This window comes from Doryrhamphus excisus, linkage group LG18 (genome assembly GCF_037039965.1).
Source record: "Doryrhamphus excisus strain RoL-2023G ecotype Guam linkage group LG18, RoL_Dexc_Guam_v1.1, whole genome shotgun sequence".
NCBI lineage: Eukaryota > Metazoa > Chordata > Actinopteri > Syngnathiformes > Syngnathidae > Doryrhamphus > Doryrhamphus excisus.
Window position 1 is genome coordinate 16,965,348 of NC_136374.1, and position 25,875 is coordinate 16,991,222.

Consider the following 25,875-nt stretch of genomic DNA (forward strand, 5'->3'; position numbering starts at 1 on the left):
CTTTTCTTGTAGAAAATCGGAACCAAAGCAAAGTTTATTCATTTTTTTGTTTTTAATAAATGTGTTTTTTTTGGGGTTTTTTTTTTTTGGAAAACCTGATGCGGCCCAGTGTCACCCAGACCCTAGCTCCAGTGGCCCCCAGGTAAATTGAGTTTGAGACCCCTGGCTTAGAGAATCTGCATCTCCCCTCTAAATGATGCATTTAAGGACCTTGGAGGGACAACAGAGTAAATGTGAATCAATCACAAAAGAGCATTTGATGTTCAGATGAAACACATCTTTAGCCGAGGCCATCTCTCCTCCTTTCTTCGTTGTTTACCCTTTTGAAGCTCACGCATACTCGAAAAACGGACATCTCCAAAGTCTCAAATGACTGATTAAAATAGACAATTTTGTTGAAAAAAATCAGATTTTGAAGTATTTGATGCTAACTTGATACTAATATGATGTACGTCACGCTTATGCTAAATAGAATATGGGAATCTCATGCATGATGGCAGTCCGGCTTTTGGAATAAGTGTTGCAATAACCACAAAAAACAAACCATACTCGTTTATCTTCTTCCTCGGTTTCAGAAAAAGCAGCACATCACGCAGCGTCTTAACAGTACTTCTTATTTCCCCTACAGTACACCAAAGTGCTTTGAAGTTACTTCCAGCTTCCCAAGCAGTACAGAAATGAATAATGAAAGAATATTGTAATCGCCTTCTTTAACAATGTCTCATTATAAAGAGGGTTTGTTTTCAGGTTTCATTAGACATGCAGAAGAGTACATAAATATGGAGACCATTTAGCGAAAAAGATTCTGTTTATTTTATGCCTCAGTGGTCTCGGATGGAAACTGTGTCAATGATAGTCGGTAGACCAAAGATACACAAATGGTACAGTCCTTATTAGTATTTTATACTATTATTCACACCGACTGTTCACTGTCGATTTACCCTCCTTTCACATACTGTATTGTGATTCTACTCGCTTTCTCTCTCCCCGTCTGGCCTGCAGGAGTTTTTTTTCCCCGGAATGAAAAAGCACAATGGCTGCTGCCTAATTAAACAGACAGGGATTAACGGCACTACTAATAGCCCTGAAAAGGGCAGAGCAGGAGCACACATAAATCCACAGGTATTTATGTTCCATTTAAGCGAGATACAAGGTTCAAATTTATTATTTGAATGAGTATAATATGTGTGTGTGTGTGCTTAAAACAGATATAAATTAAAATATTGTGTGTATGACTCCATCAGTTCAGCAAGGCTGACACAAATGACATCGCTGAGCAATAAAAATAAAATAAAATAATAATAAAATAAATAATTGAATTTTATTATAATAATAAAATATAATAAAATAAAACATACTAAAATAAATAAGCGTACTATTTTTGCAGTGAAATCATACACTAGTGGGTGGTACCTTAAAGTGGAGTTCCCTGTAGTACAGTAGAATCCTGCTTCAAGTGAAACTCAGGTACAATATGTGCAATACTACATTTTGGTTACTGCAACTCTACATTTTGTTACTGTATAGGTTATTGTTTTTAATGTATAAATATTTACATTTATTCTGAACAGCACCTGCCACTTTTATGTTTTTATTATTATTCCTTGTTTTATTTTTATTATTTTCCTTATTTTTATTTTTACTTTCTACAAAATGCACTCAAATTTCGTTGTATGCAATTATAATGACAATAAAGGCGATTCTGATTCTAAAGTGCCGTATTTTCCGGAATATAAGTCGCACTTTTTTTTCATAGGTTGGCTGTTCCTGCAACTTATACTCCAGAGCGACTTATAAATGAAAAAAGTGTTTACACCTATTCAGCCTGTTCTCTATTCTTTTATTGTTAGAACTTTAACTTTAACTTTAACTTTAGCCTTCCAAGAGGACTTAATGTCTGTTTTGGTCAAGTAGTTTGGAAAATAAATTACCCGCAAAAAATGCCACTTATACTCCAATGCGACTTACGTACGCTACCGCTCAAAAATTTGGGATCACTTGCAAATTTCTTTGTTTTTCAAAGAAAAACACAATTTTTTCCATTTCACAAACAATGAAAATGAATCAGATGATTTTCAAAGAAGGATGTACATTTTTACATAGAGGCCTACTATTAACTTTTTAACTAAATTTAACTAATTAATTAACTATTAATTTTCAACCTACGTATTAGAGCGATGTATTTTAATTCATCAATTCTTGTGTACGGCTGGTCGTCATTATGGTCACAAGTCCCCTGCAGCCTACGTATGCTAAAAGACTTTGGGTTGGTCCCCAGTTACCATAGATATACTGTACAGTACACACACTCACATTCATGCTACTGTACAATACACACACACACACACTCACATTCACACGTATGGACAATTTAGTGTCTCCAACATGTGTGTTTTGGGCATGTGGGAGGATGCCCACATGCAAACGCCACACAAACTGTGAGGCCAACATGTTAATCACTCGTCCACCGTGCTGCTATATATATATATTTCATGTTTTATGTTGAAACGTTGCATATGAAACAGCCACAAAAATAACATTTGGCATGCACTCGTGTTATCGCTCAGCTGCAGATTGTCTCAAAATAAATTATTTTTGCAACACCGCCCCCCCCCCCCCAACCCCAAATCCCTTTTAAGCAGAGCCATAAACACATATCAGTGAGTCTTGGGAAAAAAGTTGTAAGTCTTTCTTTGGTTTTTACTGTTTTTTGAGTAACATGGCTGCATGGTGTAGGAGTGGTTGGCGCACAGGAGATTGGAGACCTGAGTTTGATTCCCATCTCTGTGTTTTCTTCAGGTACTGCGGTTTCTTCCCACATTCCAAAAACATGCTAGGTTAATCGGCGACTCCAAATTGTCCGTAGGTATGAATGCTTGTTTTTCCAAATGTGTAATTGGCTGGCGACCAATCCAGGGTGCATTGGATCGGATTTTAAAGAAGTATTTTTCACTGTCTTTGTTAGGCATCAAACAGCCCCTGGTGGTGCAGGTTTGAATCCCAGGAAGGGTATTTGGTGTTAAAACTAACTAATTAAACGTGACTGACTTGCTGTGCAAAAAGACTGTAGGTTTTATGTTCGGTCTAGTGTCACCTTTTTTACTCACGCTGTACCCCAGCTGGGATAGGCTCCAGCATACCCCCACGATCCTATTGAGGACAAGCAGCATTGCTGTTTCTTTCCAGGAGGAATGCTTAAGTTTATCTATTGAGACTTTATTCCATAATATTTGGGTTTTAATCTCCTAATACTGCTTGGAACATTAAAACTGCATTCCAGTAATATTTCCAGTTTATTCCTGTAATATTAAAACTGTGTTTTCTCATAACATTTTGATTTTATTACAATATATCACAACTTTATTCTCATCTAATTTGGTTTTCTTTTCCGCGTGGATCCCATAATCCTTTTTAATGTCCTGTAAGAACTTAGATGAAAATCTTACTCACCCAAGAGGTTTCTCCAGTCGGCTGGCTGGTGATCCAACAATCTCCCCGAGAGTACAGAACATCTGACCCAAAAAGTCCTAACAGATGGAGGGAAGGAAATGAGGAAGCTTGGTATTTGTTAGGTTGAGAGAGACGACAAAACAATGTGAAGGTGAGATGAGATGAGTGGGAATATTCCTCATTCCTCATGTCTTGTTTCCACTGTGGACGCCCTTGTAACAATAAGCGTTCACAAATGAGGTCAAACACAGTCAGTGGAATTTGCAGTTCTTTTTAATACTCATGTGTTTTTGCTTTTTTATTCAATACCAATAAAGGTTTTTTTTAGTGATTGTATTGTTTCAGATAATTGCAGATTTGCTGAAGTGGCGTCTTTGGTTAAAATCAAGGGTGTGTCCACAGCAAGTACACTACAATGAGGTGTGGACCACAACAGATCGATGTGATTAAAGCATAACGGTCATGGCAAAACAGATGATTCATGATTATGTAGCTAGTAAAAATACTCTTGTATGTATGATACCATGAAAAAGGCTTGTGCCGCCATTACTTTTGTTACTTTATATAAATACTATATGCACTGCTTGGCCAAAAAAAGGTCACCCCCAGGATTTAACAAAGCAAATAGGATTGGGCTTAGTGCATCGGGTACCTCGGTGCCCAAAAAATGAGACCATGTGACTTCATTCCATCAATAGATTTTCTTTCTTCTCTGAAGTCAGGATTCACCAGGCTGAAATTGCGAATCCCCGTGCATGCGTGGGTTTTCTCCGGGTACTCCGGTTTCCTCCCACATTCCAAAAACATGCTAAGTTAATTAGCCACTCCAAATTGTCCATAGGTATGAATGTGAGTGTGAATGGTTGTTTGTCTATATGTGCCCTGTGATTGGCTAATGGCCACCAGTCCAGGGTGGACCCCGTCTCTCGCACAAAGACAGCTGGGATCACTTGAACGCCATCGGGAATCTTTGGGATATACCAAAGAAGACTTCACTCAGCAGTCAGATCAGATCAATTCGAGTCATCAATATAAGATCTTGGCAAAAAAAAAAAAATGAATGGAACTCTGAACGGAAATAAATGTCGGGACATTGCAGAAGTTTGTGGAAATGATGCCATAACAAATATGCAACGATTCCACAAAAATAATTCTAGTACCGCGATTACAAAAAATAACCAAAGACTTGGACATAGGACTGCCAAGAGGACTCGCTTACGTCACAACATGCTTATGTACATCACCCATGCAGAGGACGAAGAAGGAAACAGATGTTTGAAAGTACGGGGAAATTGAAGAGGTGGGAGAAAATGACAAAGCAACGAAAGAGAAGGAAAACAAAATGGAAAAAAGACAGAAAATGTGGCTAAACAGGAAGTTGAACTCCAATCCGGAAGATGGGAAGAATGTAGCGCGAATCAGCGAGTCAACCTAGTCAGCCTGTCTAAGTTTAGGATTTAGTAAAGTTAGTAGATTTAGTAAAGTCATTATTACTTCTCTGCTTTTTGCAGTAAATAGTTACAGTCTAGGATGGATACGTTCATCTACAAAACACCATCATCCATCAAGCGTCCATCAGACCCAAAAAAATACAGTTTGCTTCTATGCACAATATGAATGAAAGAAATAAAATCCCCAACATTTAATTGGTAATTAGTAATCGAATACTCATTCATTTTCTACCGCTTATCCTCACGAGGGTTGCGGGCGCGCTGGAGCCTATCCCAGCTGTCTTCTCCACCCTAGACCGGTGGCCAGCCAATCACAGGGCACATATAGACAAACAACCATTCACACTCACATTCATTGGAGTCACCAATTAACATGTTTTCGGAATGTGGGCGTAAACCCGGAGAAAACCCATCCATGCACGGGGAGAACATGCAAACTCCAAACAGAGATGGAATCGAACTCGGGTCTCCTAGCTGTGAGGCCTGTGTGCTAACCACTCGAATAATCGATTACTAAAATATTGATAGTCACGGCTAAAGGCGGTGGTATTAAATATTAAAGCATGTGACCATTTTTTTGTCCAGGCAGTGTATAACAAAGTCATTACAAAAATAAACGAGTGGTCCTGAACATCACACTATGGTCTTGTCATATGAAAAAAGTGGATTCCAACCAAAACATTTCTCATGGTCTTGGTGTCATCAGGCTTCTTTGGTGTGCGGTGATGGAACGGGTCACACAATACGAACTCGTTCCCCGACTCAATTTAGTCCTTTTATCGCATGGCTATTATCAAAACCCTTCAAAACCGCAACGGCGTTGAAGGGTCGGCTTGATAGCTCGGCTTGGTTGCTTCAACGCCATTCAGACAACATCCTTGAGAAGATAATGACAGACAGCAGCCATGCAGTGTCAGAGGTGAGAGAGATGCTGGGACCTACGTTGAGTTCTGCAGGCTTCCAGAAAGGTTGGCCAGCAGCAGCAGCAACGATAACAACACAGTGACAACAATAACAACAATAGAGCCCATCATGTAGCAGAAGACCACGCTTTTACCCGTGCTCCTAATGCTGCTCAAGTCCATGAAGTAAGAATGGAAAGACAACATGCGGTGTCATAAACAGGCCAAAAAAAAAAAAGAGCTAATGATGGAAAAAATGCAAACCCTGTGAATCCAAATACATCCAGAAATCACCGGCGGATGAAAAAAGTTTCCAAAGGAAAATATTAGCAATGCTTTCAGTCACCATCGTCTCTAATATGGATCAGGTATTCAATACGGGAGAAACCGAAACCGAAAGCATTGCATAAAAAACATTTTCACATGAAGTCAGACCGCTTCCACACTCTTTTTGGAATTCTCTTGACTTTCACTACTAGTATTTGCTAATGTAAAAAGTAATTACTATCAAATGTTAAAGTGACATGAATCATTTTTGTGGTAAATGAAAATGAACTTTTATGAGTTTATTTACAGCTGATACCATTAGTTAATACATGTAGCAGAAGTGACAATAATTCCCAGAAGAGGTGACAAAAGCAGTGTGCTCATCATGAAAAGGATTTGTTGAAGTGCTTGTATAGAATATAATATCTCGGGCTTCTACGCTGCTAAAAAAAAAAATTTAAAAAGTGAAAAAAACCAGAAAATGACATAAGTGTTTTGTGGAGATTAAACTTTGCATGATTAAGAAAAGAACAGAAAGAAGATATTTAGTATTTGGATATTGAACCAGGCACTAGAAAGGGTTTGCTGTATTCCATCAAGTAGCAGCATGCAGCAGACGCCTTCTAATTGGAAACACCACAGATAGCCCGTCCAGCTAACTGCTAGTCTTATTTTATCTCCTGGGCCGCCCGAGTAAGCAATTTGAAAAAAAAAAAAAAAAAAAAGAAGCTGGCTGGCTTCCACTTATCTGTGGTGTTATGAGGTAAAAAAAAATACAACAAAGTCTAATTTGCACTCACATGTTTGGACAAGTCTGGACTTTTGGAGTCGACGTCGTACCTGGAATGAAACCAAAAAGCAACATGGCTTTCTTCATCAGCAATTTCAATCAGGAGTTAATGTCGCTACGTTGATTGCAAGCTACCGATCGATCATGAAGGTGGTGTGGGTCCATGATGGCACGTGTGCCCCCCCCCCCCCCCCCCCACACATCATAAACATCACTTTGTAGATGTCATATAACCTCAGTCAGCTGACATTAAGAGTCGATTCGATGCCTCCAGCAACACGGATATGCAACTTTCATATTTATTATTCTGATTACAAATAAACTAACTCAGCAAAGTAAATTTTAAGTATGTAATTCTAACTGTTTTTACTGTAGTGTAACAGAAAAACACGCCGCTTTGGTAATGTGACTGGGTTCAGTTAGGCCAGGGGTCGGCAACCTTTACTTAAAACAATAAACAGTGTGGATTGCTTCTTTGAGAATGAGAGTGGCTGAAGAAGTATGGCCAGGAATAGGGGGTAGGGGGAGGGGGGGTTAAAGTTGGAAGTTAGTCCAGGGGTCGGCAACCTTTACTATCAAAAGAGTCGTTTTACCAACTCGCTCATGAAAGAAAAATATACTGGTGCCACAAAACGTAATTTAAAAACATCTTATAAATCTGTCTATATGAAAATATCTTATAATCTTTCAAAAAGTTTTAAATCTTTTCTAATTTTAACAAGTTTTAACAGCAGAATACAATAAATAGAAGTGCAGTGTCCATGTGTGATGGATGCCAACTCACAGGGTAATTACAGCATCATCTTGGTTAAACCGCTCAATACCGGACCCTTAAGAAATGTGCAGCGAATTGCGAGTCTCCAAAAATTTTGATTGACTTCCAGATTCGGTTTGAATTTTGGGGTATCAAAGTAGTTCAGAGGATGAAAAAGCAGAGTTGATCGAGTATAAAAACTCATTACAAATATGCATATGTTAAAAAAAATACTTGAGCATTGCAAAAGGGAGCCACAATAAAGAGGCTGAAGAGCCACATGCAGCTCTGGAGCCGTGTGTTGCTGACCCCTGAGTTCGACCCTTCCTTCATCCATAGTCATGAGCAGTAGTCCTGACCTAATTTGCATATAATTAAAAAGCAGTGAAAGCGAGTTAAATGGTGCATATATGATTTACTAATTAAATAATAGATCTCGTTCACCTCCGCATTAATCAAGCCCGATTTGACAGCATACAGGATTTCATCGGGGTTCCAGTCTCTGGCCGCCATGGACAAGCTTAACAATGTAATGGGATGTTTCACACTATGGAATCACTGTAAGGCCGTGTGGTCGAAAATATATTTCTTAAAAAAAAATAAAAATCATCAATGAGGCATAGAAAGCGCAAGACTGAATGCTTAATGAAGCTAGTCTCCTTGGACGTTTCATGATTGACTTGAAAAAAAAAAGAGAAAACAAAAGAGTCAATAATGAGCCGGAGAGAATGCATATTGAAGATATGACTTCAAATGAAAAGTGACTCACAAGTCAAAGCGAAGGTTCTGCTTTTCTTCAAAAAAGTAGTCCAAGATGTACTTCCGAACAAAATCAGGATTCAGAGTGTTGTCTATCACTTCGGTCCTTCCAAACTGCAAAACACAGAAAGACAGACAGATGTTAGGCAGAGAAGAAAGGGAAAAACTGTGAAAAAAAAAAAGTAGCGAGGTTTTCAATTGGCGTCTCGCCTCTCATCTTCCTTTTTCCCTCAGAGCTCATCACGCGTACGCACACCTTGGTTGACAGAGCCCCGATTAAGAGCGGTGCTTTCACATGCGGTAAAAGGAATCGGGGGTATGTTTCCTAGCTTCTTGATCCTCAACCTCTCCCACGTTAATTACGGCAGGATAAGTCTCCTCTCAACCCCTCACAGGGAGAGAAGACAGATAACGGGCGAGAGACGCTACTTCCGGAGCGAATTAGGTCCTGTCCGCATGGGAATGCTCCTGAGATTTTCTTTTGGCGGGTCGAAAAAAAATTGCACCTACACTGTCCCGGATTACTACATAGTTGTATACTGATGGGAACGGATCACTGAGTGAAAGTGAAGTACTACACAAGGCAACCTTACATGTGGTACTGTGAACACAAACGGCTAAGTCGGTAGTCTTCCGCTTCGTTTAGACTTACGACAAAATGGAATTACATTTTGTAACGGAAAAACACACCGCTTTGGTATTGTGACTGAGTTCAGTTAGACCAGGGGTCGGCAACCTTTACTATGTACTATGTATTGGAATTACATGTGTCATTTTGTAACAGAAAAACACGCGGCTTTGGTAATGTGACTGGGTTCAGTTAGACCAGGGGTCGGCAACCTTTACTATGTACTATGTATTGGAATTACATGTGTCATTTTGTAACAGAAAAACACACGGCTTTGGTAATGTGACTGGGTTCGGTTACACCAGGGGTCGGCAACCTTTACTATGTACTATGTATTGGAATTACATGTGTCATTTTGTAACAGAAAAACACACGGCTTTGGTAATGTGACTGGGTTCGGTTAGACCAGGGGTCGGCAACCTTTACTATGTACTATGTATTGGAATTACATGTGTCATTTTGTAACAGAAAAACACACGGCTTTGGTAATGTGACTGGGTTCGGTTACACCAGGGGTCGGCAACCTTTACAATGTACTATGTATTGGAATTACATGTGTCATTTTGTAACAGAAAAACACACGGCTTTGGTAATGTGACTGGGTTCGGTTAGACCAGGGGTCGGCAACCTTTACTATGTACTATGTATTGGAATTACATGTGTCATTTTGTAACAGAAAAACACACGGCTTTGGTAATGTGACTGGGTTCGGTTAGACCAGGGGTCGGCAACCTTTACAATGTACTATGTATTGGAATCACATGTGTCATTTTGTAACAGAAAAACACACGGCTTTGGTAATGTGACTGGGTTCGGTTACACCAGGGGTCGGCAACCTTTACTATGTACTATGTATTGGAATTACATGTGTCATTTTGTAACAGAAAAACACACGGCTTTGGTAATGTGACTGGGTTCGGTTACACCAGGGGTCGGCAACCTTTACAATGTACTATGGATTGGAATTACATGTGTCATTTTGTAACAGAAAAACACACGGCTTTGGTAATGTGACTGGGTTCGGTTAGACCAGGGGTCGGCAACCTTTACTATGTACTATGTATTGGAATTACATGTGTCATTTTGTAACAGAAAAACACACGGCTTTGGTAATGTGACTGGGTTCAGTTAGACCAGGGGTCGGCAACCTTTACTATGTACTATGTATTGGAATTACATGTGTCATTTTGTAACAGAAAAACACGCGGCTTTTGTAATGTGACTGGGTTCAGTTAGACCAGGGGTCGGCAACCTTTACTATGTACTATGTATTGGAATTACATGTGTCATTTTGTAACAGAAAAACACACGGCTTTGGTAATGTGACTGGGTTCGGTTACACCAGGGGTCGGCAACCTTTACAATGTACTATGTATTGGAATTACATGTGTCATTTTGTAACAGAAAAACACACGGCTTTGGTAATGTGACTGGGTTCGGTTATACCAGGGGTCGGCAACCTTTACAATGTACTATGTATTGGAATTACATGTGTCATTTTGTAACAGAAAAACACACGGCTTTGGTAATGTGACTGGGTTCAGTTAGACCAGGGGTCGGCAACCTTTACTATGTACTATGTATTGGAATTACATGTGTCATTTTGTAACAGAAAAACACACGGCTTTGGTAATGTGACTGGGTTCGGTTATACCAGGGGTCGGCAACCTTTACTATGTACTATATGTATTGGAATTACATGTGCGTCGTTTTGTAAGTATTAAGTAACAATTTCAGGGTAAGACGTGTGGACTTGACACTGAAACAACAAACAGTGCGGATCGCTTCTTCGAGAATGAAGAAGTATGGCCAGGAATGGGGGGGGGGGCTAAAGTTGGAAGTTATGAATAAAAGTCGGCAAGCGAGGCGGAGAAATGTTGCAATTAAGCCCTTTCTAATTAGCGGCAATTTCACTCCTAAAATGTCAAGCTGACGGAGACTAAGACCCGATCCCACACGGGAACGCCGCTGGGGAATTTTGGTGGTTTGAAAAAAATACTGCATCTATGACACGATGTCAGATCAGTAAAAGTCAGGTCGACATGAGAACGGGTCATTCAGTGAAAACGATGTTCCCTTCTGTTTTGTGCATTTTCATACGTTGTGTTCTGTGCCTTGATTGTCTAAGGAAAAACGCATATGTTTTGTTCTGCATCCTGATTGGCGAAAAGACTGGACACCGTTGTCAATCAATCTTCTTTAAGACTTCCTTTGCAGTACCGAATACATTCGACCTGCCAAATTTACGTAAAAGTTTGATTTTTAGCAGGGTGACTCTGAAGTGATGTATGCTTGCAAGTTTTATCCCCACAACACCCAAAATGTCGGTAAAATATTCTACACCGTCAAAGGCACCTTCGGTCACATCCAAGAGGCAGAGGAAGAAGAGGTTTCACCTGTAGGGCGCCATTACGGAAAGAGGAAAATCCAACAACAGGAGCAATATGTTTTAACAAGGATACAAAAACGCTGCAGTACAGTAGAATGGCCCCAGGACGACGAACAGGCAAATTCATGAATTGAATTGCGTGAGTCCCTTCATATTTTTTTGTGTCCAACCTGGTAGGTTAATTATTACGATTATTAAAATTCAAACAAAGGCTTGAACTAGTATTTTTGAGTGTCTGACAAAAGTGTATAAACTGGATGGTGAGGGGGTTTAAAACCTTAAAACATATAATAAAAGCTCAGGTGGTAGAGCGGTCATCTCCCAAGGTTGTGAAGGTTGTGGGTTTGATCCCCTGCCCTGCCATATGTCGACGCAAAATCATAGAACATTGCTTATGGTTTACATTTGGAACCCAAGGGGCGCAAAGACCATAAATTCAGGAAAACTAGTACTGATGGGGCTCAGGTTACTGCTTTTAAACCTGCGGGGATGTTGTCACTGACCAATGTTGAGACTCCGTTTTATTTTATTTTATTTTATTTTATTTTATTTTATTTTATTTTATTTTATTTTATTTTATTTTGTTTTATTTTGTTTTGTTTTGTTTTGTTTTGTTTTGTTTTGTTTTGTTTTGTTTTGTTTTGTTTTGTTTTGTTTTGTTTTGTTTTGTTTTGTTTTGGGTTGGATTTTGGGTTTGGGTTTGGGTTTGGGTTTGGGTTTGGGTTGGTTTGCTTTTGGTTTGGTTTGGTTTGGTTTGGTTTGGTTTGTTTTCATGCATTTTGGCTCCATACCAAATGTTTTAGCTGTTTGGAAAATATCGGCTGAGGTTCATTTGAAAATATATGCAAATATAAAAAGCTGGATTCAGGCACTGAATCAAATTAGGGCAATTAATATAACCAATTTAAAGCTGTTGGCCAGGAGTATCCTTGTGTATAGTGAGGCACATCCACAGCAGTCCACAAGAACTCTGAATTTTACCCACTATTAGCTGTTGTTGTCCACTGAGAAAAGTTACAAAGTTATGACCTGTGCTTAATTATTGATTTGTTTCTTGGGGGCAAACTGGGGTCGTTATTGAGCTGTCAGGGTGCCTGCTTTGGGAAGGAACATTTGGCGATGTTTACCTCGTATTCGCCCCAAATGAGGTGAGATTTAAAGGGAGAGGTTAGGAGAGTGGCTTCTCTACATACACAATGATGGCCTTGAAATTGTTGAACGGATGGCAAACGTGTAATATCTGTGTTGGTGTCGTTAATGATAGGACACAACATCCATTTTTAAGCTTCATAGTTTTTTTATATATATTTTTTAAATTTTATATCATATCAAAATATTATGCAAGGGGTCCTCTGATTATGTTGTTACGACTTTTGCTGTTTTAAAGGGGAAGTGCACTTTTTGGGGAATTTTGCCCATCATTTACAATCCTTATGTGAACACACTCACAATTGAATGTGAACACCAGAAAACAAGTTAATATGAGCTAGCTAACAATGCACGTCATTGGGACACACCCATTCCGATTATGAAGCTCTCTATAAAAAAACCTCAGTCAACTTTTTATCGTTTTATAAACAATCATGAACAAGTACATTGATGATAACATGTAATACTTACAGTATTTTGCCTTGTTTTGAGGATTTAAAACACTACCGGAACGTCTTTCCTAGGCGCATTGATTTCACAGACCCAGCGCTAACGCTAACTAACGCTACAAAACGTCCCCCCCAGGCTGTTAATATACAAGCCAGTTATGTACATTTACATTTTTTTTTGTTTTTCTTTGGGCTTAAGCGTCAAAACAGCCGCGTCCCAATGACGTGCATTGTTAGCTTGCTCGTATTAACTCATTTTCTTGCTTTATAATGCACAGAAAAGGAAAATAAATCTGTTTATGTTTCACAAAAGGATTGTGAAGCATGGGCAAAAAAGTGCAGTTCCCCTTTCAGATTACGTACGCTCTCACATAAATGAATTATTTACTGAATTTTGATCACAGTACACACCGCGGATGAATATGCCCTGCGGTATCACACAAGACACTACGAAGCAAGGCATCTTTTGCAGCGTATGAACACAATGCAGTATGTATATGACTCATGGAATAACATTGCTTATTAATTAACGTTTTGCACTTCATTATGTTTATCAATCATAAGGCAGGCTCCTCTGGTGGCTGTGCGTAGAGAAAAAGAAAAGCATCACCATGGAAATGAAAATAATCATCAACAGAAGCTCTGAGAGAAGAGAAACGCCCACTCGTGTTGACCACACTTTTGGTGTTCGCTCTTCGACTGTGACGTCTATTATTAAATCACTTCAAATGGCTCTGAAGCCATTTGAAGTTTGCTAAATACAAGGATGAAGAGTCTTGAACCAGTCATGATGTGCTATATATATCACTATATTGATGGTTACTATGGTACCCATTATGGCATTGGATGCTCATATCGCCTCATACTTTGGTATGTGACAAAAAATCCAAAATAAAAAAAAATTAAATAACTAAAAAAATTTTTTTTAATTAAAAAAATTAATTAATTAATTAATTAATAAAATAAATTTGCTAAATACAAGGATGAAGAGTCTTGAACCAGTCATGATGTGCTATATATATCACTATATTGATGGTTACTATGGTAACCATTATGTCATTGGATGCTCATATCACCTCCTACTTTGGTACGTGACAAAAAATAAAAAAATGTTAAAAAATTAAAAAACAAAATTTTTTTTTTTTGAATTAATAAAATTAATTAATGAATTAATAAATAAAATAAATTTGCTAAATACAAGGATGAAGAGTCTTGAACCAGTCATGATGTGCTATATATATCACTATATTGATGGTTACTATGGTACCCATTATGTCATTGTATGGTCATATCACCTCATACTTTGGTACGTGACAAAAAAAAAAAAAAACTAAAAAAACATTTTTTTTAATTAATAAAATTAATTAATGAATTAATAAATAAAATAAAGTTGCTAAATATGGTACCCATTATGTCATTGTATGGTCATATCACCTTGTATGGTACGTGATTTAAAAAAAAACTTAAACTATATTAGGAAAGCAGGAAGTGAACAAATGTAACACTTACTGATTGTAAAAGTACCAGATGGAGGGGTAGGATTTAATAAGCTTTGCTTCTTCCTACTCCTTTTGGACATGTGGAACTGGGAACTGATTATGGGATGCATTCAATTGTAGTCTGATGCATGTTCAAATGAAATAAAACCATTACCATTACTATTTGTATTAGTGGAGATTTGCGTCATCACCTCTTTGAGACTCTCGGGTCAAAAAAAATGTAAAATACACTACAACTTTGACCAATAAACCACAGGGTTAAAAGTAAGTTGTTCTCTCTTTATGACCAATTAACCGCAATAAACAAGTGATTAGCGTATACGGTATAATGCTTGTCACGGCCATATTTAGTTGGGCCAGCAGGAATGGATGGTGAACAATCGCTCAGCTGCCCAGACACTTCCAACCGGCCCAGAGGTGTTGATGAGACGCAGAGCACATGCTTGTGATGAAGCAGGTGATGGCAAAGATGACTTCCATAATGTGATTTCCCCGCTGAGTGGGAGAGACAATGCCAAGCTCCGGAGTTCATTAGATAGTGGAGTGCTGCTGGGGCCGCCTAATGACAATCTGGCATCAAGTCCCTGACCATGTACACACACATGCATGTGTTTGTATTTACACTGCCTTACGCGACACCTGTCTAAAGAGGCTTTTTGCCAGAGAAAGGTCTCACACTTGGTCATTGGAACATGGGCGTGATTCCCGTTTCGACTGTTGCCTGGGTTTTGTTCGCCCAATACTGTAATTGTTCATTCGTTCATTTTCTACCGCTTTTCCTCACAAGGGTCGCGGGGTTACTGGAGCCTATCCCAGCTGTTTTCGGGCGAGAGGCCGGGTCCACCCTGGACTGGTGGCCAGCCAATCACGGGGCACATATAGACAAAAATGGACAATTTGGACTGGCTAATTAACCTAGCATGTTTTTGGAATGTGGGAGGAAACCGGAATAACCGGAGAAAACCCACGCATGCAAACTCCACACAGAGATGGCCGAGGGTGGAATTGAACCCTGGTCTGTGAGGTCTAGCTGTGAGGTCTGTGCGCTAACCACTGGACCGCCGTGCAGCCTGTTTCTTAATGTTCATTCATTTTCTACCACTTTTTCTCAAGGGGGTTGCGGGGGGTGCTGGAGCCTATCCCAGCTGTCTTCAGGGCGAGAGGCGGGGTACACCCTGGACTGGTGGCCAGCCAATCACAGGGCACATATAGACAAACAACCATTCACACTCACATTCATACCTATGGACAATTTGGAGTGGCTAATTAACCTAGCATGTTTTTGGAATGTGGGAGGAAACCGGAGAAAACCCACGCATGCAAACTCCACACAGAGATGGCCGAGGGTGGAATTGAACCCTGGTCTCCTAGCTGTGAGGTCTGTGCGCTAACCACTGGACCGCCGTGCAGCCTGTTTCTTAATGTTCATTCATTTTCTACCGCTTTTCCTCACGAGGGAGGGGCAAGAGGCGGGGTACACACTGGACTGGTGGCCAGCCAATCACAGGGCACATATAGACAAACAACCATTCACACTCACATTCATACCTATGGACAATTTGGAGTGGCTAATTAACCTAGCATGTTTTTGGAATGTGGGAGGAAACCGGAGAAAACCCACGCATGCAAACTCCACACAGAGATGGCCGAGGGTGGAATTGAACCCTGGTCTCCTAGCTCCGAGTGAGGTCTGTGCGCTAACCACTCGTCCACCGTGCAGCCTGTTTCTTAATGTGTAAAACAGAATTTAAAATCTTTCTAAAAGAAGCATTTTTATAGTTTTTAATGGTTGCATCCATTTGGGCATTTGTTTATCTTGGAATTGTGGGAATCTTCTCTATAGAGCATTATACTGTCGTTTATAGCGGGAAAAAAATATTAAATGTTACATTACAGCAATTTTTATTTAACAACGTTTTGGAAAATGATAATTTGGTTAATGTACATATACTATGGGTGTAGTTCTTGCAGCATGTGTACTTCCACGGGATCTTCCAAGGTTTTCCTTCACATTTAAGAGCATTTCCAGCCACAGAGGTTGTCCGGGTCAATACTAAACGTGTTTCAAGTATCGACAATCGGTGCACATCTCCGGTGACCCTGGCTGTTTTCACCTGTTCATTTGTTTTGCTTTTGTAAATGTGAGCTATTGATTTATTCTCTGCATATGGATCAATAGAAAAAGTACTAAAAATGAAGCCAAGCAAAAGTAATAGGGAACTGTAAAAAGTACTTTCCAACAGCAGAATATTGTCCTTTCTCTTCAACAGAGTCTATCCCAGCATCGTCTGGCGAGAGGTGGGGTACACGCTTGACTGGTGGCCAGCCAATCACAGGGCACATATAGACAAACAACCATTCACACTCACATTCATACCTATGGACAATTTGGAGTCGCCAATTAACCTAGCATGTTTTTGGAATGTGGGAGGAAAGTTTTTCTTTAAATATCAAAATTATACACATTTATTTTTTTTTGTGGCCAATAACACCACAGTATCCGTGACAGCAGCAAAGGGCAAAAAAAATAGTTGTCTCTCCCCCCGGCCAACAATCGACCTTCTATCTTCCTCCCTATTTGGTCGTTAATAGCGGCATCATTCCAGATGTGAGGATTTATAACAAAGTGGTCTCAAACATGCGGCCCGCGGGCCAAGTGTGGCCCGCAAGACACCAGTTTGAGGCCCCCGCCTTGATATGAAAGTTTAATGTAAAGTTTGATATGGATGCTGTATGGTATCATGTACCCAGAAAAAATTATTACGTTTGATTCATGTTCATGTTAAAGGTTAAATAACTGTTAATAGTTATCCTCCCTATCCGTGTGGAAGTGGTAAGTTTTGGGCTATTTAAGTTTAAAGGAAATAACTTGAAGGCTACCGTTTAGGTCGCTAGCTCTCTAGTTTGCGAGTTAGCATGTGTCTCAAGACCCTGCAGTTGCGCAATATGTTGTAAATAAAAAGAGTATAAATGTGACTATAGTCGTGTTTTGTCATGTCTACAGGGCTCTAATAATGCTTTGTTCATTTTAATCTGAAAAAAATTATTTGTCTACCCACCAACTTTATGTGGTTTCTTAAGTTTTTATTATTTGCTGTTTTATTATTATTATTATATTTATTTATTACTGATTTATTCTTGATTTGTTTATTTATTTTTCATCTTATTTTGTGCAGAAAAATAAAAATTAAGATATTTGAGAACAGTGGAATGTTTATCAGAGCTTTTATTGTAGAAAATCTGAAAAAGTTTGTATATTTTTCTGTTTTTAATAAATGCGTTGTGTTTTTTTTTTTTTTGTAAAACCTGATGCCCAGCCTTGCCCAGACCCTAGCTCCAGTGGCCCCCAGGTAAATTGAGTTTGAGACCCCTGGCTTTAAATGTTTCTATTTTATTGAGTGATGCAGTGAAGATTGCAGAGTAAAGCATCATCTTATTAATTGCAGTGAGCACTGAAAGGCCGCCGTGTCTCCCAAGAGCGTTTCCAGTCTAAATATAGGATGAAATGTACTTATAGAACATATACTGTATATTTCTTTAACAAAGACATATGCACTACAGTCTTCCACTTCCAGTCGTTCTGCTACATCTGAGAGTCGGCCCACACAGCCATCTGTTCTCAACAAGTAAACACACAAGCGGGCGTGTGAGGGTCATCTGATGGTATAAATACATATGATATGTACTTTTTTATATTATTGTTTCATGCTGCAACCCACGCTGGCTTAGATCTGATATTCTTATATTTATATTCACTTGGATGCATGAACTTTTTTTTATTTTGTTGAAGATGTTGACGCTTCATTAGGTACAACAGAAGCCTTTACAGCAATAACAATGCTCGGTTTTGACTGACACCGTCAGAGAGCTATTAATCTCATGTTGTGTTTATTACTGTGATAGTACTTCACCGCACTGCCCTGCACTGGAAGCCGTTTCTGATTGTTTCCTTTTCTCATGCATTTAAATAAGGTTACCAGTGAAGGGAAATTGGTAGTTGATTGAATGACGTTTCTGTCTGTCGCATTCATTACTGCCCCATCACAACAACCACTTGGAAAAAAATGAATCTATCCTTTTTCGAACCACGGAGGCTCTTATTGGACCGATGACCCGCCTTGCTGGATACTGCATGACGACTAAAGCCCTGTTATTGATTGACTTGATTGGAGTTTCACTACGAATTACAGCTTAAATTCAGTTTAGTATGGCGTATAATAATATGACAGGGAAATCAGGTTGAACTCGATTTCTTTGGGGATAAATAAAATGGGGGATTTGGTGTTTGTATTTCATTGAAAATAACAATAATTAAAATAATCTGTTCCCGTGTCAAACTGTTGTTATCATAAAAACGTATTTAAGTGTACAGGAAATGTTTTAGGTAACAAAATAATATAGCCAAGTGTCATAAAAGTGTGTATTCATATGTATATATGTACATATATATATGTACATGTGTATGGAGCTAAAGAAAAAGATAAACACAAAGCTCTTATAATAGTATGTAACTGAAGGTAGTACACATTTTCCCCTTAAAGGGAACCTATTAAGCTCATTTTAGGCCATTTGTATTGAGTGGTGGACTCCTATAGAGCACCTACACACAATGACCAGCATGGAAAGCTTTCTAGATCTTCCAGAATCTGCACCTATTCCAGATGTATTTCCTTACATTTTTAATTTTTTTTTTTTTTTTCCTCCAGACTGGGATTGGTCACACTCCCAAGCGTTCCCGAGGACTTCCGAACTACTGCCGAACACTTTCTAATTTTGTCAGAATAGGAACCAATAACAAATGAATCAACCATTTGGAAAGCTACTACAAAAGTGGTTAGGAGCAACTGGTAGCTCATGAGCCACTGGTTGGAAACCCCTGACTTACAGTGTATGAACTTTCTGTATTTCCTTGGATTTCCAAAATGTTTTTTTTTTGGGGGGGGGGGGGTTGCCTCCAAGCATGCCCACTCCGCTGGGATTGGTCACACTCCCAAGCGTTCCCGAGGACTTCCGGACTACTGCCGAACACTTTCTAATTTTGTCGGAATAGGAACTGATAACGAATGAATAAACCATTTGGAGACATTTAGAGCAGCTACACACAATAACCCGCATGGAAAGCTTTCTAGATCTTCCAGAACCTGCACCTATTCCAGCTGTATTTCCTTACATTTTCAAAATGTTTTTTTTGTGCTTCCAGGCATGCCCTCTGCGCTGGGATTGGTCACACTCCCAAGCGTTCCCGAGGACTTCCGGACTACTGACGAACACTTTGTAATTTTGTCGAAGTAGGAACTGATAACAAATGAATAAACCATTTGGAGACATTTAGAGCAGCTACACACAATAACCCGCATGGACAGCTTTCTAGATCTTCCAGAATCCGCACCTTTTCCAGCTGTATTTCCTTGGATTTCCCAAATGGTCTGTTTTAACAGCTTGCACCCGAGTACTCCCATATAAAGAAGTCCGGTTCACTGTGACATCACAAAGCTAGCGTTCAGAACCATGCCAAGCTTCTTTCAGGGCTCACTTTTAAATATGTGATCTTTGGCAACGTTTAACACGATAATACAACATTTATTAAGTACATTTATAGGTTTGGAAAAGTGGAAAAAGCATAATAGATCCCCCGTTTGTGGAATGTATGAGCTCTGCTGCGTTGGACTTTACAGGTTTCACTGTATTATCAAGTGCTGTAGTGATAAAGAAAGGAAGCCACTTACCTCTCTCCACTGTTTGGTTTCAACGCCTTGTGTGTAGAGGACACACACTGGGAAGCAGGACAAAATACAAAGACAGGAAGATAAAAGATTGGGAAACAAAAGACACAAAAAAAAAAGGAAAAAAGTCAGTCATCAATCAGAGGAATGCCGACTGTAAATGATAAATCAATTTGGTGTGTGTGTGTGTGTGTGTGTGGGTGTATGCGTGCAAGTGTGTGTGTGGTGGTTATCTCCACTACAATGAACTAACAGCTCTGGGATTGAGGGAGGAACAAAGATTTCCCAAATCACAGTGTGGAAGCTGACAAAAACACACCAAGCGGTAAAGTAGGAAAGAGAAATGCAGCAGTACTCTACTTTTTTTTTTTTTAGTGCAGAAGGAGAAGCAGTCAAAACTCACATGGATCTGACTTGGAGAATGTGTCTTTATCCAGAAGATTCCTATAAATAAAGATGAGAAAACAGTTACTTTATAACCAAATACTTGTTTTTCATCTGTTTCTATCACCTAGTTCAATATTTGGGTCACAATTATGCAATAATACAATATGAAACAAGAAAAAGGATGAAATCAATGTACTGTATAACTATCCATGTCATAAATCTCTTGCCTATGCACAAACGTACAATTTAACGTACAATCTGTATAGCAAATTCAGATTGTTTTCAAACAGGAAGGACAATTATAGAGTTTTCTATCAGGAACATAATAGCAGCTTGCTTATCTTCATGTTTTTCTCTACCCTCCAAACACTCATCAACACCTCCTGTGTCGTGAATGTTTGCAATAGGTAATGGCACAGCTACTGTACAGCTTATTAAAGCACAGATACTTCCAGTGTGTGAAGAGGAGAAGCACGTCCGCAAGACAACTCAATTTAAAATAGAGTATGCTTGTCATCGGTATTATCATTTGCGTGCTTTAATACAGTAAATATTAATAGACACTGTGGAATACATGTGGAAATTGTGTCATAATGCTGCTAAATTACTATGGTACAGTATGGTGGTTATTGTTTCGTGACCAATATGAAAAGTGTTTGAGATGTGAATAAAAAGTATTCACAATTTTCTATTGATATGATCCATTTTTTATTTTAGGGGGGAAATAAAAAATATAGCCTTTGCAGCACTCAGATTGAATTAATTTCCTAATTGATTTCTGTACGTTTTGCGCCTTTGTTTTCATAATTATTTATAATTATTATTATGTATGTTTAGGTTTAACATCAGTTCAATTGCACTGATTATTTCCACGTTGTTGAAGACCAAATCTCACCGGAGCAAAACTGCTAGGCGATTGGTGTTGAGTTCAAGTTTGAGGAACAGATTCATTGATAAATTTAAAAAAAAATCAATTTCAGTGTTTATTATCACTTAATCATTTCATAATTCTAATTTCAAGCTCCGCTGCGCCAATGACGGCTAACGATACCTGCATCCACACACTCTTTTACAATTATATTATAAATGTGTCAAGACGGCACATCATCATCATCACCTCATGCAATATCAATAATTCCATTGATTTGCAATGAATACCAAGTTTTTAAAATGTTCTGCAGTATTTTTTCTCTTGACTTGTTAGATAAGAAAAGAAGCTTGGAGAAATCTTCAAAGTAGATTGAGTCTGATGAAAGAACACAGGGAGGGCGATATTACAGTAACCACGGGAGCAAATGAAACAAGACAGGAGGTGAAGGCAGAATGACAGGAAGTCGCAGGCGTTGCCATCTTGAATGAAGCCTCTGATGTCAGCGTTGGCGAGCGAGCCAACAAAAGACAGCATGAAGGGTAATAGTGGAGGGCGCTTGGTTCCCAAACATTTCACAGTCTCGTACCCTTTCAGACATCGGACTGGAAGTCATCATGTACCTCACTTGAAAAAAAGTATTATATTTAAAAAATAATCACGCGTCTTATTTTCAAGTGCACACGTAGGCTACTAATTTAAAACGGAGAGGGGGGCTAGTGGGGTAAACTTCTAGATACCAGGAATAACATCTGACATCTCCCTCTAGAATTGCCATTTCTAAAGCTTTGGGACTCCTGCAAACCACAGTGAGAGCCATTATCCACAAATGGCGAAAACATGGAAGAATGGAACCTTCCCAGGAATGGTTGGGCAACCAAACAACTCAGTGAAAATATACTCGGCCAGCTCGAGTTCCACACACACAATCATATTAGCATGCTAACTAAGCTAACCCCCGGTCAATTCTGTTCTTTTTTTCAGATTAAAATGAACAAAGCATTATTAGAGCCCTGTAGACATGACAAAACACGACTATAGTCACATTTATACTCTTTTTATTTACAACATATTGCGCAACTGCAGGGTCTTGAGACACATGCTAACTAGAGAGCTAGCGACCTAAACGGTAGCCTTCAAGTTATTTCCTTTCAACTTAAATAGCCAAAAATTTACCACTTCCACACGGATAGGGAGGATAACTATTAACAGTTATTTAACCTTTAACATGAACATGAATCAAACGTAATAATTTTTTCTGGGTACATGATACCATATGGCATCCAAATCAAACTTGCGCGGGCCGCACTAACATTAAACTTTCATATCAAGGCGCGGGCCTCAAACTAGTGTCCAGCGGGCCACATTTGGCCCGCGGGCCACATGTTAGAGACCACTGCTCTAAGCTGAACGAGCCGATCTGTGTGCAACATTTCCCGATGTTGTTTTGTCTGAGGTGGACAAAGTCACTGCCGCTCAGACTAGATCCAGTTGAGGTGGCTCAGGCATCTTGTGTGAATACCTCCGGACGCCTCCCTGGTGAGGTGTTCCAGGCATGCCCGGCCAGGAGAAGGCCCCTGGGCAAAATACGCTGGAGGGATTACGTCTCACAGCATGCCTGGAAACGCCTCATTGTCCTCCCTGTGAAACCAGAAGAGGCGGCCTGGGAAAATGGAAGTCAGGGCTTCCCTATTGAGTCTGCTGCCCCCGCAACTCAGACCCAGATAAGCTGAAGAAGAAAACGGACAGATGGATGGATGGATGGATGGATGGATGGATATTCATCTATTTCTGGTTGCTTGTTTTATTTCACTCTTCCACTTGGCTGATACTATATGTCCTTTCCTTCATAAGCTCCATCTGCAGGCTGTGTTTTATCTCCTAATGGTGTCTCCCTTATCACTTAATTGAAATACACATTCCCAACATTCTGTCAAGCGATACGCATTCCGGTGGTCATAAAGAGAACATGAAAAAAAAAAACAATACAAGAAAAAAACATTTTGATTAACACTGTTTTTACTGGCGCTATAATATATAAGACATGGTATCTTATGCATCGTATAGATGTTCATTCACTATCCTTTTGTAGTCAGATTGATAGTTAGTACTGCATACTGCATACTACACAAATATAGTGAAACTACGGCTAAATCAAACCAAACATATCAAACCCTAAGTGATAAAGTATGTCTCCTGGAGGCAAAGTGTTCAGTGTTTCCCGTACATTCGTTTATTTACGGTGGCCCGCCACTAATTAATTTTGACCACCACAGATCGATGTGGCGCTACCCATGAACAAATGTGTGTTGTGTAAACGTGTGTTGTGCAATCGGCCATGCAATGCTCTCAGCCACGTTGCTTGCTTTCTACGATCTTTAATGAGTTTTTTTCCGACACTGCGGAAGTTCTGATATCATTCTAGTTGGAATGACAGCTGTGTTTATTTAGCACGTAGCATCCGACTGCTAAACAAATTAGCATTTAGTTTAACTGACACTTATTATATGCAGGTACTCTATATTTGCTTAAACTAATATTCACTTTATATGCACATATGAGAAAGCGAGAAAATGTTTCTTTTGTCATGTATTTACTAATTAACAAGCAGTCACAAGAGGTTTGCGGCAGAGCGCGCCTCCACAAGCCCGGTGTGTGTGCACCATTGTGGAAGCCTGCAGCCAGCCTCTGAATAATAGTGCTACAAAAACACCATGAACACACTAATTTGTTATCACTCCCTTATCCCTGTGAAATGTAAACCAGGGATATCCAAAGTGCGGCCCGCGGGCCATTTGTGGACCACACTTTTTAAGGGCCTGTGGAAGGTACATTGTAAAAAAAACTAAATCTAAAATAATGGTAATGGTTTTATTTCATTTGAACATGCATCAGATTATAATTGAGTGCATCCCATAATCAGTTCCCAGTTCCACATGTCCAAAAGGAGTAGGAAGAAGCAAAACTTATTAAATCCTACCCCTCCATCTGGTACTTTTACAATCAGTAACTGTTACATTTGTTCACTTCCTGCTTTCCATAATACAGTATAAGGTTTTTTTGAATTTTTTGCGTTTTTTTTTTAATATTTTTATATGAATTTATATGAATAAAACTTGAAAGATGAAAGAACAAAAAACTAAAAGTTTTGACACATATGAGTACAAAAAAATTTTAATTTTGCCCCAACCTGACACAAAAAAAATGTAGGAAAGACACTTGTTAGCTGTACGGACAACACGTGCCGGGCTATCGGTCATGCTATGTGACTGTAGGTGTTTCGTTCAGGAGAACCTGTGAGCGAGTGAAAAAGCTAAATGTACAGCCCTCGGTGTGTGTTGATCATCAATGCAACCTCGCAGTGCTTATAGAATCATCATTTTCGCCCCTGCTAGTGCTAGCTCCAGGAGTATTTGGATGATGTGAGTTAGCATTTTATACACCGTCACATAAAAGTTGAAATAAAGGACAGCAGCGCTGGAGAAGGAGAGGAACAGTTTGTGATGCATGTGTAAAAAGTGAAGACACTGTTATGGTATGGACGTGTGTGATTGCTAATGGAATTAGCTTCCTGGTGTTGGTATTGTTGATGCGACTTCTGTCAGAACCACCGAGATGATTTGTGGGATGTAGAGTACATGGATGTACCCTTTGATCACATTCACTTGGGAAAACCTTCAACCTGTCAATTTAGAAGACGTTCCTGAGGGTTTATTAGTGAATAAAATAAAAAAGTCAGTTTCCACAGTTCATATCGATCCACTCGTTCCTTGATTGGCATAGTGAGGATTCGCATGGATGAACGCGCAAAGACCGACTTCATATTGTGTCCATGTCAGTGGGGGGCCTCGTGCCTTGTTAATGAAGCTAGAAGCTCCTGACAGAAGAGTCGGTTGTTGTGGCATAATATACATTCAGACGCCGGCAGTCAACACGTAGATAAACACAAAGAAAGGAAGTCCTCAGGGAGGTGCAAAGCGCAACTAAAATATTTCATCGACCCAAACTACAAACGGAAAGAGCCAACTAGCAAGAGGTTCTTGTACTGGATCTTCACATTTAGATCTGCTGAGATGAATTCTCATCAAAGTGATTCTTTTATTATCCTGTGTCGAGCGTGGTCCCCATTGCGTGTGCCGAACAACACGCCGGTCCCGCATCAACAACGGTCCTGCCCTAAATTCAGAAGGATCATCATCCCAAGTGTGTGCAACGCTCAACAATGTACGGATGCTACGTCTCCAAAAAAATACAAACCAATGACTCTTTGATTAGGAAAGTAATTGAGTGTAAAGGTGACGGCACACGCGGCGTTGTGGATTTCCGGGCTGCTAACAAGTATCGTAATACTTGATGCCGTTTTTGGTCCTATTCTGAATGGAGGCGGACAACTGTTGATTGGCTTTTTGG

At 39.5% G+C, this 25,875-nt stretch overlaps 1 protein-coding gene across 3 annotated transcripts in view; it reads right to left on the reverse strand.

Annotated features, from left to right (window-relative positions):
- cpne5b (copine Vb) overlaps nt 1–25,875 on the reverse strand; it is a 114,785-nt gene that overhangs the window by 69,787 nt on the left and 19,123 nt on the right. For 2 of the 3 annotated variants that reach the window (XM_078798380.1, XM_078798382.1), the window contains 5 exons: nt 20,614–20,654; nt 20,214–20,260; nt 8,384–8,487; nt 6,871–6,910; nt 3,451–3,527 (listed from right to left, as the gene is read on the reverse strand). In XM_078798380.1, the coding sequence (XP_078654506.1) occupies nt 3,451–3,527; nt 6,871–6,910; nt 8,384–8,487; nt 20,214–20,260; nt 20,614–20,654 (309 nt within the window). Of the gene's footprint in view, nt 1–3,450; nt 3,528–5,843; nt 5,859–6,870; nt 6,911–8,383; nt 8,488–20,213; nt 20,261–20,613; nt 20,655–25,875 lie in introns of all 3 variants that reach the window. The other variant, XM_078798381.1, reaches the window with a different exon arrangement.